Source organism: Hylobates moloch, unplaced genomic scaffold, assembly GCF_009828535.3.
Source record: "Hylobates moloch isolate HMO894 unplaced genomic scaffold, HMol_V3 SCAFFOLD_1, whole genome shotgun sequence".
NCBI lineage: Eukaryota > Metazoa > Chordata > Mammalia > Primates > Hylobatidae > Hylobates > Hylobates moloch.
Genome location: NW_026652276.1, coordinates 220,404,467 through 220,419,118, shown reverse-complemented (window position 1 = coordinate 220,419,118; position 14,652 = coordinate 220,404,467). Strand labels below are relative to the sequence as shown.

General features: G+C 45.1%; 1 protein-coding gene across 3 annotated transcripts in view; it reads right to left on the bottom strand.

The window, feature by feature from the left end:
- LUC7L2 (LUC7 like 2, pre-mRNA splicing factor) overlaps positions 1–2,441 on the bottom strand; it is a 71,998-nt gene extending 69,557 nt beyond the window's left edge. The window contains exon 1 of one of the 3 annotated variants that reach the window (XM_032761897.2): positions 1,910–2,441. In XM_032761897.2, the coding sequence (XP_032617788.2) occupies positions 1,910–1,970 (61 nt within the window). In that variant the 5' untranslated portion in view covers positions 1,971–2,441. The remainder of the gene's footprint in view (positions 1–1,909) is intronic. The other 2 variants (XM_058427127.1, XM_032761898.2) reach the window with 2 other exon arrangements.
- Positions 2,442–14,652: the final 12,211 nt, after the last annotated feature.

Here is a 14,652-nt window from a genome sequence, read left to right as displayed (position 1 = left end):
TATGTTTTTTACTTCTAACCCAATACAACAGTGAAAAATCCGGTCATTTCAGCTAAACAATACTGTGGACTCGTAAATAAGAGTTCGATCATAAATCCTCTAAGTCTGAAAGTAAAAAAAAAAAAAAAATCCAGCAACAGACACATAAAAAAATACACAAAGTGGATTTTAAGAAATCCATGTTTCTGCTGACTACACACACAGAAATATGTATATTTAAATTTAGCTTTGCAATACTAGACGGGCTGCCTAATTCAGAAACTTATCAGGAGATGCTTTACCTTGATCCAACTACCTTCCCAGTAAAACTAAGAAATCCAATCCATGAAGAAGATCCGAAAAATGGTATCCATCAAGGATTAAAAGGATCATGTAAAGCAAGTCTTAAATAACTTCTTTAATTTTATTACACAGATTATTCTGTTAGCTAGGATCCAATGAAGCCCGTTCCCAATACCCTCTCTCATGTTGGAAAAGGAGGAATGTTAAGACATGCTGCAGTGATAAAGTAACCATTCTTATCTAAACGTGAGAAATGATAACAGTTAAAAGTTTCTCCAGTGACATTTTATGTTAATGTTAACTTTCCATACAAAACTCATTTCCTTCCCAATCTTTCCTCTCTACACAACCACAAGTAGGTTTGCCATCTACATCTATTTGTCTATATATTCTACAAAGAAAAGTTCCCAATATGGGTTTTTATTAAAACTGAAAATGTGAACACTGAAAAGCCACTCTATGCGCTGCTGAAAGATTTGAATGCAATAAAGTTTTTAAAATCTACTCATATTTTGCTGTAAAGCACTCATGTAAATTAAAAGAGTAACTTAAAAACTAAATTTAAGATGTGCCTTTTCTCTTAAATCAATACACTTAAATAACTTCTGAAGAAAAAAAGCATTTCCTAAGTGGCTAAGAAACTATCTGCCTAAACAAGCAACACATAAAAACTACCAAGGATTTTGCTGTGCTAAGAAAGTAATGAACTAGACCTTTCCTACATATTTGAATTTAAGTTGAATTTGAGAGTACATTACTAATTATCATCACCAAAAAAGCAACAGCATTTCATCATTTTATTTAGAAATTTTCTTTATGACAAGGGATAATCCAGCAATTAAGGGCTCTCTATACAGATTCTAAACTAAGCGCCTGAAAGGATCTTTGTTCTCCTCAATTCTACTTCACTGGGTACCAAATTTTCAAAATCGTTCTATTTGGGACATGCAGGATGTGTCAATATTTACTGAACAAAGCCTCTATTAAATTGTCTAACAAAATGGAGGTCTCTCGGAAAAACAGGCCATAACATGTTCCTTCTCACAAAATGGGGCCAAACACACCCACTTAAGAAACCATGGTTTGGGTCAGATTTTCCATAAAAATGGTTGTTTCTGTGGGGCTCGAGGGTGCATCTCTGGGACTAGGTTAGTAATAAAGGTTTCCTCCTGACCCAGGAAGAGGAGGGGGAAGCTTCTCTCTAGGTACTCTGGAGGACGGCGGCGAGGGATGATCCCAAAGCTCTGGGTTAAGGAATTAGACCGGGGGTGGAGGCCTTAGCTTTCCGCAGGTACCTAACCAGCGACAAAACGGGCCCCCCAACTACGCAACAGAGACGCGGGCTCTCCCATCTCAGCCAAGTCAACATTAAAAGCACAAACTCTCCTTTCTCATCCAGGCCCCGCCTCACCCCATTGGCAGCAGTTCCCGCCAATCCGCATGGTCACCGCCCCCCGTGCCCGCCTGCCAAGCCCTGATTGGATGGGACGGGGGCCGGGGACCTCGTGTTACCAATCTGGGAGCCCCTTACTCAGCCACACGCGCGCGCCCAGGTGCGCCCTCGGAACCCCTTCCCTTCGTCGTCCCCGTCCCCTCCCCCACCCCCAGGGCCCTGGCAGAGACTTACCGTCCCGGGAGGTGCCCATCAACTGGTCCAGCATCGCGCGCATCTGGGCCTGCGCCGACATGGCGGCGGCGTAGCGGGCAGACGGGCGGGGATGGGGCGCAGACCGGGCCCTTTTGGGCAGGGGGATAAGGGGAAGGGATGGGGCAAGGTGCGCTGCTGTCTCGGTGGCCGCCGCCGCCGCCTCGAGGCGTGCGAAAAGGGAGCCGGAGGGGTTGCGGGAGAGTCCGGACTGCGCTCCTCACGACGACGTGTACGTGGAAGACGACAGCCCCCGACAGCGACCCTCGTGCCCTCACTCTCCGTCTGGTTCTTGGGACAGAAGCGACACGGGCCAAGCAAGCTCTCGCCTTCAACACCGCCACCCGCCAGAAGCCGTCAACCCCCCCTCCAAGCTCTGACGCCGCTCGCCGCCACCGTCGCCACGACGGGAGCGCGCACGCTCCTCGCGCTCAGTCGTTCCCGCGGGGGCTCCACCAACTGGCGTCCAGCTATATCGCTCCGCCCGCCCCGCCCGAGTGGAGTTCCACCCTAACGGCTCTGGGCGCGTTCACGCGCGCTCCTCTCGTCCCTTTACCCCGGATCTCGCGATACTCTGGTTCCTTAACTGACTGTGCAAGCCGGATCCGCCCTGAGGCGCCAAACCTTACACTCTCTCCTGGCTGTAGGGTTGGCGGCTAAGGCTGCGCTGCCCGCGGCGATGGCGATTTAGACCCAAATTAGCAAAATGCGCTAGAGGCTTAGCCTGGGCGGAATGTAAGTAGAGACCATGCCCATCGCTGACCCGACTGCAGTCAGCCTTCTTGGCGTCTGAGGTGGGCGTGCTCTGGGAGAACGCCTGCCCCGAGTGGCGTGGACGCGTCCTGGTTCTCGTGCGCCTTTCCCGGCCGGGAGCAGCCTTGTCTCGCCGCCGCCGGGGCCGGGCCGCGTTCCTTCCGCCGCGTGGGGCTCTAAGGCTCCTTGGCTGGGAAGTGTCAACTTCAGGAGAAAGCGCCCGAAAGCAGTACTCTAGGATAAACAGGCGCGCCGACCCATTCGGATTCATCTTTACCTACAAGGTCACGGGCAGCTTAGTCTGAATGTGAAACCATCAAAACTCAGCGTATTCTGAGCTACTGGGGAGGCGATCTCGGGGAGCAGGGAGCCAGCGGCGCTGGCCGCAGGGAAGCCTGAGTTCTGAAGCCCGGCCAGTGACTGACTGGGGCCTTGGCTTTAATTCTACCCCTCGTAGGGCTCGTGGAGGTGGTCACACGTCTCCTATGGCGTGGCTGTGAGAACAAACGAATAAAATACTTAGCCCAGAGCCTTTCCCTGGTGTTTCTAAAAACTGTTGTAGTAAAATATTAATTCTTTGCCGGGCGCGGTGGCTCACGACTGTAAACCCAGCACTTTGGGAGGCCAAGGGAGGTGGATTGCCTGAGGTCAGGAGTTCAAGATCAGCCTGACCAACATGGTGAAACCCTGTCTCTACTAAAAATACAAAAATTAGTCGGGCGTGGTGGCGGGCGCCTCCCCAGCTACTCGGGAGGCTGAGGCAGGAGAATCGTTTGAACCCGGGAGACGGAGGTTGCAGTGAGCCGAGATGACGCCACTGCACTGCAGCCTGCGCGACAAAGCGAGACTTGGTCTAAAAAAAAAAAAAGAAAAAAAAAATTCCTTAAGACAGACATATAGGTCAGTGTGCAGGAAGAAAGGTTGCTTAAAAAGAAATTTATAAGAAAAATGAATGAGTTAATAAAATCAAATGTTTAAGAAGACAGGCACTTTCTAGATACTTTGAAAGGAAATAATAGAGATTTGTGTCCCATTAACACTGTATATTCATCGCCTAAAAAATTTAAAACGGTAAGAAAAATGAATGTTAATAAAATCAAATGTTTAAGAAGACAGGCACTTTCTGGATACTTTGAAAGGAAATAATAGAGATTTGTGTTCCATTAACACTGTATATTCATCGCCTTGGAACTGTTATTAGCAGATCAATAAAAAACATGAATAGTAGTAATAGTCCCAAAATTCCTTTAAATGTATATTGCGGCAGGGAGCGATGGCTCATGCTTGTAATCCCAGCACTTTGGGAGGCAGAGGCGGGCGGATCACCTTGAGGTCAGGAGTTCGCGACCACCCTGACCGACATGGTGAAATTCCATCTCTACTGAAAATACAAAAATTAGCCCGGCATAGATGCGCGCGCCTGTAATCTCAGCTACTCAGAGGCTGAGGCAGGAGAATCACTTGAACCCGGGAGGTGGAGGTTGCAGTAAACAGAGATTATGCCACTGCACTCCAGCCTGGGGATAGAGCAAGACTCTATCTCAAAAATAAATGTGTATTAGGCCAATGAAAATTTCTGAGGCCGGACGTGGTGGCTCACACCTGTAATTCTAGCACTTTGGGAGGCCAAGGCAGGCGAATCACGAGGTCGGGAGTTTGAGACCAGCCTGCCAACATGGTGAAACCCTGTCTCTACTAAAAATAGAAAAAATGAGCTGGGCGTGGTGGCGCACGCCTGTACTCCCAGCTACACCAGAGGCTGAGGCAGGAGAACCGCTTGAACCCAGTAGGCCGAGGTTGCAGTGAGCCGAGATTGCGCCACTGCACTCCAGCCCTGGTGACAGTGTGAGACTGTCTCAAAAAAAAAAAAAAAAAAATTTCTTTTGAATCACGTTATCTTTAGTAATAGACAAAATAGCTTCTCTCCAGTTATTCAGAGAACTCTGAATTCCAGACTCCAAATACTAGGATATCCTTTGGGAACTGATTTACAATAATAGAAAAATGTGCAAATTAATATGTCTTAGAGGGATACACTATTATGTATACAATGTTATCTGACCCTGAAAAACAATGTATTTAGGGAAATAAACTAAAACAAATAATTATGTTTTGGTGAAGAGATCTGAGTTCTTGTTTATATTTTAGATGTCTCTTATAAACAGCATAAAATTGGGGCTTAAAAAACAGTCTATACAATACATGATCAAAATTGAGGAATGAAATTGAGGAGTGAATTAAGTGATGTTCACTCTTGGAAGCATTGATGATTTATATTCATGTAATTACTCCTGTGTTTGGGTTTAAAACTGTTATTTTTGTCTATTTGTCTCACCTATTTCATGTTTTTCTCTCCTTTCTTGCCTGATTTTTAATCATTCCAATTTTTTCTGCTCTAGTAGTCTGGAAGTTTCATCTTACTATATTTTTATTCTTTCAGTGATTACCCTAGAAGTTATAATGTGTATCCTTAAGGTATCAAAGTCTAATTTAATCAATACCTTTATACCCCCCTCCCCCAAGAGAAGTAATACAAGGAACCTAGAACACTAACTCCATTTACTCTCATCCCAAGTTATATGCTCTTGTTACCAGGTCTTTTAGTTCTCTTATTTTTTAAAACCAAGTTTTATATAATCAATGTTCTTCATTTACCACTTATTTTGCTCTTCATTCCTTTGGAAATCTCTGCATGTCCATCTGGGATCATTTCCCTTTTGTCTGAAGTTTATCCTTTAGCACAGGAGTCAGCAAGCTACGGTCCACAGGCCAAATGCAGCCCACGGCCTATTTTTGTGAATAAAGTTTCATTCAAATACTGCCACGCTCGTTCATTTACATATTGTTATGGTTGCTTTTGCCCCACAATAGAGTGGTTTGTGAGGGATCCCATACTGTGTGGCCTACAAGACTCAAATATTTACTATCTGACTTTTTTTTTTTAAGATGGGTTTTCACCATGTTGGCCAGGCTGGTCTCAAACTCCTAAACTTAAGTGATCCACCTGCTCGGCCTCCCAAAATGCTGGGATTACCGGGGTGAGCCACTCACTGTGCCCGGCCTGACTATAAAGTTTGCCTACCTTGCTTCAGGGTTTGCTTTTGTGTTGGTCGGCTAGTTGGGGGAACGCTCCCATTTTGTTTATCTAAAAAGATCTTTATTTTGCTTTAAATTCTAGATGGATTTTTTTTTTTTTTTTTTTGAGACGGAGTCTGGCTCTGTCGCCCAGGCTGGAGTGCAGTGGCGCGACCTTGTCTCACTGCAAGCTCTGCCTCCCGAGTTCACGCCATTCTCCTGCCTCAGCCTCCCGAGTAGCTGGGACTACAGGCGCCTGCCACTGCACCCGGCTAATTTTTTGTATTTTTAGTAGAGACGGGGTTTCACCGTGTTAGCCAGGATGGTCTCGATCTCCTGACCTCGTGATCCACCCGTCTCGGCCTCCCAAAGTGCTGGGATTACAGGCGTGAGCCACCACGCCTGGCACTAGATGGATATTTTTATCAGCTAAATCCTAGGTTGGAGGTTCCTTTTATTTTTTTATTTTTTATTTTTTTTTTGTGATAGGGTCTTGCTCTGTCACCCAGGCTGGAGTGCAGTGGCGAGATCTTGCCTTGGCTCACTGCAGCCTTGGCTTCCTGGGCTCAAGTGATCCTCCCACCTCAGCCTCCCAAGTAGCTGGGACTACAGGTATGCACCACCACACTGAGCTAATTTTTACAATTTTTGTTGTAGAGACAAGGTCTCTCTATGTTGCCCAGGCTGGTCTCAAACTCCTGGGCTCAAGCAATCTGCCCACCTCAGCCTACTGAAGTGCTGGAATTACATGTGTGAGCCACCACGCCCAGTGGTTATTTTCTTTGGGCACATACATTCTACCTGACCTTTTACCCTCCACTGCTCCTAAGATGTCAGTTCTGTTTTTCACTCTTTTTTTTTTTTTTTTTTTTTGAGACGGAGTCTCGCTCTGTTGCCCAGGCTGGAGTGCAGTGGCGCAATCTCGGCTCACTGCAAGCTCCGCCTCCCGGGTTCACGCCATTCTCCTGCCTCAGCCTCCGGAGTAGCTGGGACTACAGGCGCCCGCCACCGCGCCCGGCTAATTTTTTGTATTTTTAGTAGAGAAGGGGTTTCACCGTGGTCTCGATCTCCTGACCTCGTGATCCACCCACCTTGGCCTCCCAAAGTGCTGGGATTACAGGCGTGAGCCACTGCGCCCGGCTGTTTTTCACTCTTTTAAAGATAGCCGGCTACTTTATCGTGCTATAGACTCACTGAACAATGAGCTTTCATCCATTCATTCATTGAGAATCCATCAACTAACATCTTTTGTCAATTTAGGAAATTCTTAGCTCTTACCTCCTCAGATACTGCCTCTCTCATCAACTTCTGGACATTTAAATACATGCATATTAGATAGTTTTCACTGTATCCTATCTCTTTACTCTCAGTTTTGCACTTTTTACCTTGGTCTTTCAAAGCTGATGCCTTTTTCTGACAAATTTTATAGTTAATTAATGTCACTATAGAGCTGTATCTAATTTGTTGTTAAATCCATCAGTTGAATTCTTTTTCAGTTCTAGAATTTGTATTAGGTTCTTTATCAAACCTATAATGTCATTTTACAGTTTCTGATTCCCTGATGAAATTTCCAAGCTTGGCTGCTTCTTTGACCTTAGTGAACAATTGTGTAATCTGAGTTGGCCAATTCTAGTATCTTAAGGTTTTTGTGGTCTGTCGTTCGTGTTGGTTCTCACATATGAAGTCTTTTCTTGTGTGCCTAGTTTTCTTTGTGTGCTAAACATGTAATTGTAAAAAAAAAAATATGTATAGAAATAATATAAGCCCTAAGTATAATCCTGTCTTCCTCTAGAGAGGATTTTTATTTTACTTTGTTAGGTAATTGAAGAGATTACTAGTCAGGAACCACCATAATACAGGTTCAAGGCCTCATTTCTCTTGACCAACAAATGACAAAAATCTGGGCGGAAAGTCTGGCAAGGAGGCTGGGTGGGCACCATGGCTCACACCTCTAATCCCCACACTTTGGGAGATCCAGGCAGGAAAATCACTTGAGGCCAGGAGTTTGAGACCAGCCTGGGCAACATGGAGAAACCGTCTCTACAAAAAGTAAAAAAATAAAAATTAGCAGAGCATGTTGTGTGCCAGTAATCCCAGCTACTCAGAAGCCTGAGGCAAGAGGTTCTCTTGAGCCCCATGTGGTCAAGACTGCAATCAGCCATGACCTTACTACTGCACTCCAGCCTGGACAACAACAACAAAAAAAAAGTCCGGCAAGAAAAATTTTTGTTTTGTTTTTATTTACTTCCAATTCACATTTGGGATTGAATTTCAGGATCCTAGCTTAAAGTGGGTGTGATTTATTAGAGTCCCTACCTTTGTGAGCCTAAACTGCTTTTTTTCTCTCAGTCCTACAGCTCACTCAAAGTGCAGCTCAGTTTCAGTACTGAAGCTATTTCTACTAAATTGACAAATGCTGGCAGGGTATAGTGGCTCATGCCTGTAATTCCAGCATTTTGGGGGGCCAAGGCCAGTGGATAACTTGAGGTGAGGAGTTCGAGACCAGCCTGGCCAACATGGTGAAACCCCATCTCTACTAAAAATAAAAAAATTAGCCAGTTGTGGTGGCGCGTGCCTGTAATCCGAGCTATTCCGGAGGCTGAGGCAGGGGAATCGCTTGAACCCAGGAGGCAGAGGTTGCAATGAGCCAAGATCGCACCACTGCACTCCAGCCTGGGTGAGAGAGAGAGACTCTGCTTCAAAAATAAATAAATTGACAAATGCCATCATGCCAACAATGTGTCTTTGTGTGCTACACTACTTGTCTTGGTTGTCTTCTCCTATATTCTGACCCAGCATTTCACCACTAGTTGTATTAGCTCTTCAATGATTTCAAGAATTTTAAAAAATTTTGACTTTTTTTTCAGTTGTCGTCAACAGAAGGGTCACTCCAAATTACCTAGACTGCCATTAACAGAATTGGAAGTTTGTTCTCCTGTTTGCAAATTTTTTCAAGTTGTTTTTTTTTTTTCTGAGACTGAGTCTCTATTGCCCAGGCTGGAGTGCAGTGGCGTGATCTCGGCTCACTGCAACTCCCGCCTCCCAGGTTCAAGCAATTCTCCTGCCTCAGCCTCCTGAGTAGCTGGTATTACAGGTGCCAGCCACCACACCCAGCTAATTTTTTGTATTTTAGTAGAGACGGGGTTTCGCCATGTTGCCCAGGCTGGTTTTGAACTCCCGAGCTCAGGCAATCTGCCTGCCTCGACCTCTCAAAGTGCTGGGATTACAGGCGTGAGCCACCATGCCTGGCCTTAAATTTTTTTTTTTTTTTTTTTGAAACGGAGTCTTGCTCTGTCACCAGGCTGGACTGCAGTGGCACAATCTAGGCTCACTGCAACCTCCACCTCCCAGGTTCAAGTGATTCTCCTGCCTCAGCCTCTCTGAGTAGCTGGGACTACAGGCGCCTGCCACCACGCCCGGCTAATTTTTGTATTTTTAGTAGCGATGGGGTTTCACCATGTTGGCCAGGATAGTCTCTGACCTCGTGATCCACCCGCCTCGGCCTCCCAAAGCAAAATTTTTAAATGTAGTAACCATGTATTCATCTTAGCATCTGAAAAAAAAAATCTCTGTATGTCTATGTCTACATTTTAGCAATGATAACCATATCTCTTCCAGGAACAAGGTCTCAGAGGGAAACAAAATCATATAAAGTAGGATTAAACTATACATTTAAAACTAGGTAATTAAAACAGAATAGGTACAAGTAACATGTTTTGCTAGCTGTCCAGAACAGACAGACAACTCTTCAATTTATTGTAATTTATTAACTAAATACGGTAAATAAAGGCTATATCATACAAATTAATATTGCAGTTTTACTTGGGGCGTCAGTACATACAATCAAATTTTATAAACATAGTGCCTATTAATTTTTGAGACAGTCTTGCTTTGTCGCCCAAGTTGAAGTACAGTGGCAGGATCTCGGCTCACTGCAACCTCTGCCTCCCAGGTTCAAGCGATTCTCCTGCCTCAGCCTCCCAAGTAGGTGGGATTACAGGTGCCCGTCCCCAAGCCCAGCTGATTTTTGTATTTTTAGTAAAGACAGGGTTTCACCATGTTGGCCAGGCTGGTCTCGAACTCCTGACCTCAGGTGATCTGCCCGCCTCAGCCTCCCAAAGTGCTGGGATTACAAGCGTGAGCCACCGCGCCCGGCTGGTGCCTATTAATGTAGATTTTAAAATTCAAATTTTTTGAAAATTACCATCTTTTAGTTGGATAAATTAAAACTTACTTTACAGACTGCCTTGGATTAGCCTGCCTTTAGTTCAGAGCAACACAGATTTCTTTTCCTACCACATAATCCTAGTATGTGAACATCTTGTTCTTATCACATGTTCATATTTGTATCTCTAACACTTAACCAGACAAGGAACTCAATACTTTATAGCCAGAAACATCCTCAGTTCTAGTGAAAATGTATTAATATCTGAAGCTTGTGGAGAGGAGAAATGACAAGAGCCAAACCTAAACCAAAAGAGCTAGTTAATTGGTTTATTCAAGACAGGGGAATTAAAATCAGTAAGCATACAAACTATATTGCTTGAAAGAAACTTTTTAAAATAATTTATTCTTTGAGATGGGGTCTTGCTCTGTCACCTGGGTGAGTGCAGTGGCACAATCATGGCTCACTGCTGCAGTCTTGACCTCCCAGGCTCAAGGGATCCTTCCACCTCAGCATCCTGAGCAGCTAGGATTACAGGCATAAGCCACCATGCCCAGCTAATTTTTTTATTTTTATTTTTGTAGAGAAGGTGTCTCCTTATGTTGCCCAGGCTGGTCACAAACTCCTGGCCCCAAGCCATCCTCCTGCCTCAGCCTCCCAAAGTGCGGGGATTAAAGGTGTGGACCACCATGCCTGGCTTTTTTTCTTTTTTAGAGATGGTATTTCTCTGTCGCCCAGGCTGGAGAGCAGTGGCTATGATCATAGCTCACTGCAGCCTCTAATTCCTGGAGGCTCAAGTGATCTTCCTACCTCCGCCTCCTGAGTAGCTGGGACTATGGGGGCATGCCACCACACCTGGCTAATTTTTACATTTTTTCTAGAGACAGGGTCTCATTATGTTGCTCAGGCTGGTCTCAAACTTCTGGCCTCAAGCAGTCCTCCCATCCAGGCCTCCCACTGTGCTGGGATTACAAACAGGAGCCACCGCCCCACACGTTTAAGAGTGAAAAGGTAAGGGTAGCTAAGGCAGTATCACCCATGTAGTAGGCATTCATAAATCCTTGTTGAAGGAAGAAAAGAGAGAAAGTGAAATTTAACCTGAAATCCTGAAGAATGAATAGGAAAGAGCTATTGAAGGGGAGTATGATTGGAAGAAAAGCTTTCCCTGTATAAGGAATAGCAAAATGTTGAAATCAAGACCATGGCGGTCGGGCGCCATGGCTCACGCCTGTAATCCCAGCACTCTGGGAGGCCGAGGCGGGCAGATCACGAGGTCAGGAGATGAGACCATCCTGGCTAACACGGTGAAACCCCGTCTCTACTAAAAATACAAAAAAATTAGCCAGGCGCGGTGGCGGGCGCCTGTAGTCCCAGCTACTCGGGAGGCTGAGGCAGGAGAATGGTGTGAACCCAGGAGGCAGAGCTTGCAGTGAGCCGAGATAGTGCCACTGCAGTCCGGCCTGGGCGAAAAGAGCGAGACTCCGTCTCCAAGAAAAAAAAAAAAAAACCATGGCTCCCAATAACTGAATTTCTGTATTCAGTTCTAGCTGGACTGTCAAACACAGAGAACAGAGATGAAGCTGAAGAGGTCTGGCAAGGGCCAGGCCCTGGAGGTTCTTGTTAAAGTCTTTCTTTGAAGGGTTCTGAGTAGGATGACAAGATCCGATCTGTGTTGCATAGGGGAAAATGGACTTGAAGAGAGCACAATTGGAGGTAAAAGGGACCAATTAGGGAGGGCAGTGGTTAAGGAAAGAGATGTAAGAGGTCTACACCAGGATAGCAGCGATAAAAATTGAAGATCTTGTTAGGAGGTAAAATCTGATTTAGTGATTGTTTAACTGAAGATATGAAGGAGAGAAAGAAGTAAAGAATAACTTAGATTTCTGGCTTCAGGGACTGAGTAAAAGTGTCATTGAACTGAGAGGGAATACCAGGAGAGATTTGTAGGGGAAGATGAGGAGGTTCCATTTTGGACACATTGAATTTGAGATACCTGAGTTATCTAAGTGGTGTCATCTGCCAGGCCATTGGACATACAGGTCTTCAGCATGCCAGAGGAGGCTGAACTGGAGTTATCAGCATTTTGAGAATAATTAAAGTCATGGAAGTGAAGGTGATCACTCAGGGGAAACCATGTAGGGTGTGACATAAGGACCTTGGTCTGGACCCTGAGGAATACCCAACACGTAAGGGATACACAGAACATGAAACTGAAAAATGACTAGAGTAAGAAAAAAAAACAGGAGAATGTGGACCAGGTGCAGTGGCTCACACCTGTAATCTCAGCACTTTAGGAGGCCAAGACAGGCAAATCACGAGGTCAGGAGTTGGAGACCAGCCTGGCCAACATGGTGAAACCCCATCTCTACTAAAAATCCAAAATTAACCAGGCGTGGTGGCGGGTGCCTGTAATCCCAGCTACTCAGGAGGCTGAGGCAGGAGAATCCCTTGAACCCTGAAGGCAGAGGTTGCAGTGAGCCAAGATCGCACCACTGCACTCCAGCCTGGCAACTGGGCGAGACTCCATCTCAAAAAAAAAAAAAAAAAAAAGGAAGAATGTGGTGTCATCAAAGCCAAGGGAAAAGCAGGGAATTGCCCATAGTGTCAAATGCTCCCTAGACAACAAACAAGAAAAAAAATAAATAGGATCCACTGGGTTTGGTGTCCTGAAGGTCATCTGTACCTCTGGGTTGCAGTTTTGGTGGTAGTAGAGGGGTGGAAACCAGACTGCAGTACACTGAGGATGAGTAAGTGGTGAAAATGCAGAAAATGGATACATAACAACAACATGGATTACTAACAAGATAAGGTGGCCGGGCGTGGTGGCTCATGCCTGAAATCCCAGCACTTTGGGAGGCCGAGGCAGGCGGATCACGAGGTCAGGAGATGGAGACCATCCTGGCTAACACAGTGAAACCCCGTCTCTACTAGAAATACAAAAAATTAGCTGGGCGTGTTGGCGGGCCCCTGTAGTCCCAGCTACTCAGGAGGCTGAGGCAGGAGAATGGCGTGAACCTGGGAGGCGGAGCTTGCAGTGAGCCGAGATAGTGCCACTGCACTCCAGCCTGGGCGACAGAGCAAGACTCCGTCTCAAAAAACAAAGATAAGGTTAAGGCTCAAAATCAGTACGCTCAACAAAAGAAGCTGCCTCAAAAGAGTGCATACTGTATGGCTGCATTTGGATAAAATACTAGAAAAGCCAAATCTATAGTGACAAGCAGGTCAGTGGTTGCCAAGACCAGGTGTGGGGAAGGGGAATTGACTGCAAAGGGGCACAAGATAACTTTTTGGGGTGATGGAAATGTTACATAACTTTACTGGGATGTTTATGACACAGGTGTAGTCATTTGTCAAAATTCATTGACCTGTACTCCTAAAATGGGTATATTTATTATATGTAAATTTACCTTGATACAACTGCAGAAGTTTCAAAAATACAGCAAGTGAATATAATTCATTCAAGTCTTTGAATACATTCATTCATTTGTGAAGAGGAACAGTGGGTAGTAGCTGAAAAAGCATTTGAGATACAGGCAGAGTGGTTTTTAGAAGGAAAAGTCTTAAGCATATTTAAGTACTATTAAAGGAAAATCCAGAGAGGGGGAGCAGTTGACATTAAAGGAGGTGAGCAAGAGACAGCAAAATGAAGTAAAGCACTTATCACTAGTGCTTTATCACTTATCACTAGACTAGTAACCAAAACCTCAGGATTCCCAGGCTGGGACCTTCCAGTATAGAGAGTTTACTGCCAATATAGTTTGTGTTCTAGAATCAATTCTTTCTAACACTGACTTCAGCTGATTATTGATGGTGCGACTATGAATAGGAGGTACAGGTTGGTTATATGTGAACAGAAACGGCCTGAGCAAATTATTTAAACCATAATAACATAATATGTATATACTTCTGAAGACTGGTGGCAGTAGGGCTTAGAAAAGGGTTCATAATAAAAGGAATGAGAATAAAGTAAAAAGATAAAAACAGTAAGATTTTCTCTTTGTTAAACACTCATTATGCACCATGCAAGTGTTTGATTTTTTTGTTTGCTTGTTGGTTTGTTTCCGAGACAGCGTCTTGCTCTGTCGCCCAGGCTGGAGTGCTGTGGCGCCATCTCAGCTCACTGCAACCTCTGCCTCCCAGGTTCAAACAATTCTTGTGCCTCAGCCTCCAAAGTAGCTGGGATTACTTGCGTGTGCTACAACGTCTGGCTAGTTTTTTGTATTTTTAGTACAAACGGGGTTTCACTATGTTGGCCAGGATGGTCTCAATCTCCTGACCTCAAGTGATCTACCTGCCTCAGCCTCCCAAAGTGCTGGGATTACAGGCGTGAGCCACCACACTCAGCCCTAAGTGTTTTATATAAACATTATTCTCATTTATTACAACAACCTTGTTGGCCTTCCCATTTAATATAAGAAGGAAAAAGCACAGGTCAACTAACCTGCCCAAGATCACACGTCTGGTAAATTATAAAAGTAGAATCATAATATAAATATATATATTTTTTTGAGATGGAGTCTCGCTCTGTCACCAGGCTTGAATGCAGTGGTGTGATCTTGGGTCACTGCAACCTCCGCCTCCCAGGTTCAAGCGATTCTCCTGTCTCTGCCTCCAGAGTAGCTGGGACTACAGGCGCACACCACTACGCCCAGCTAATTTTTGTACTTTTAGTAGAGACAGGGTCTCACCATGTTGGCCAGGATGATCTCAATCTCTCGACCTCGTGATCCAC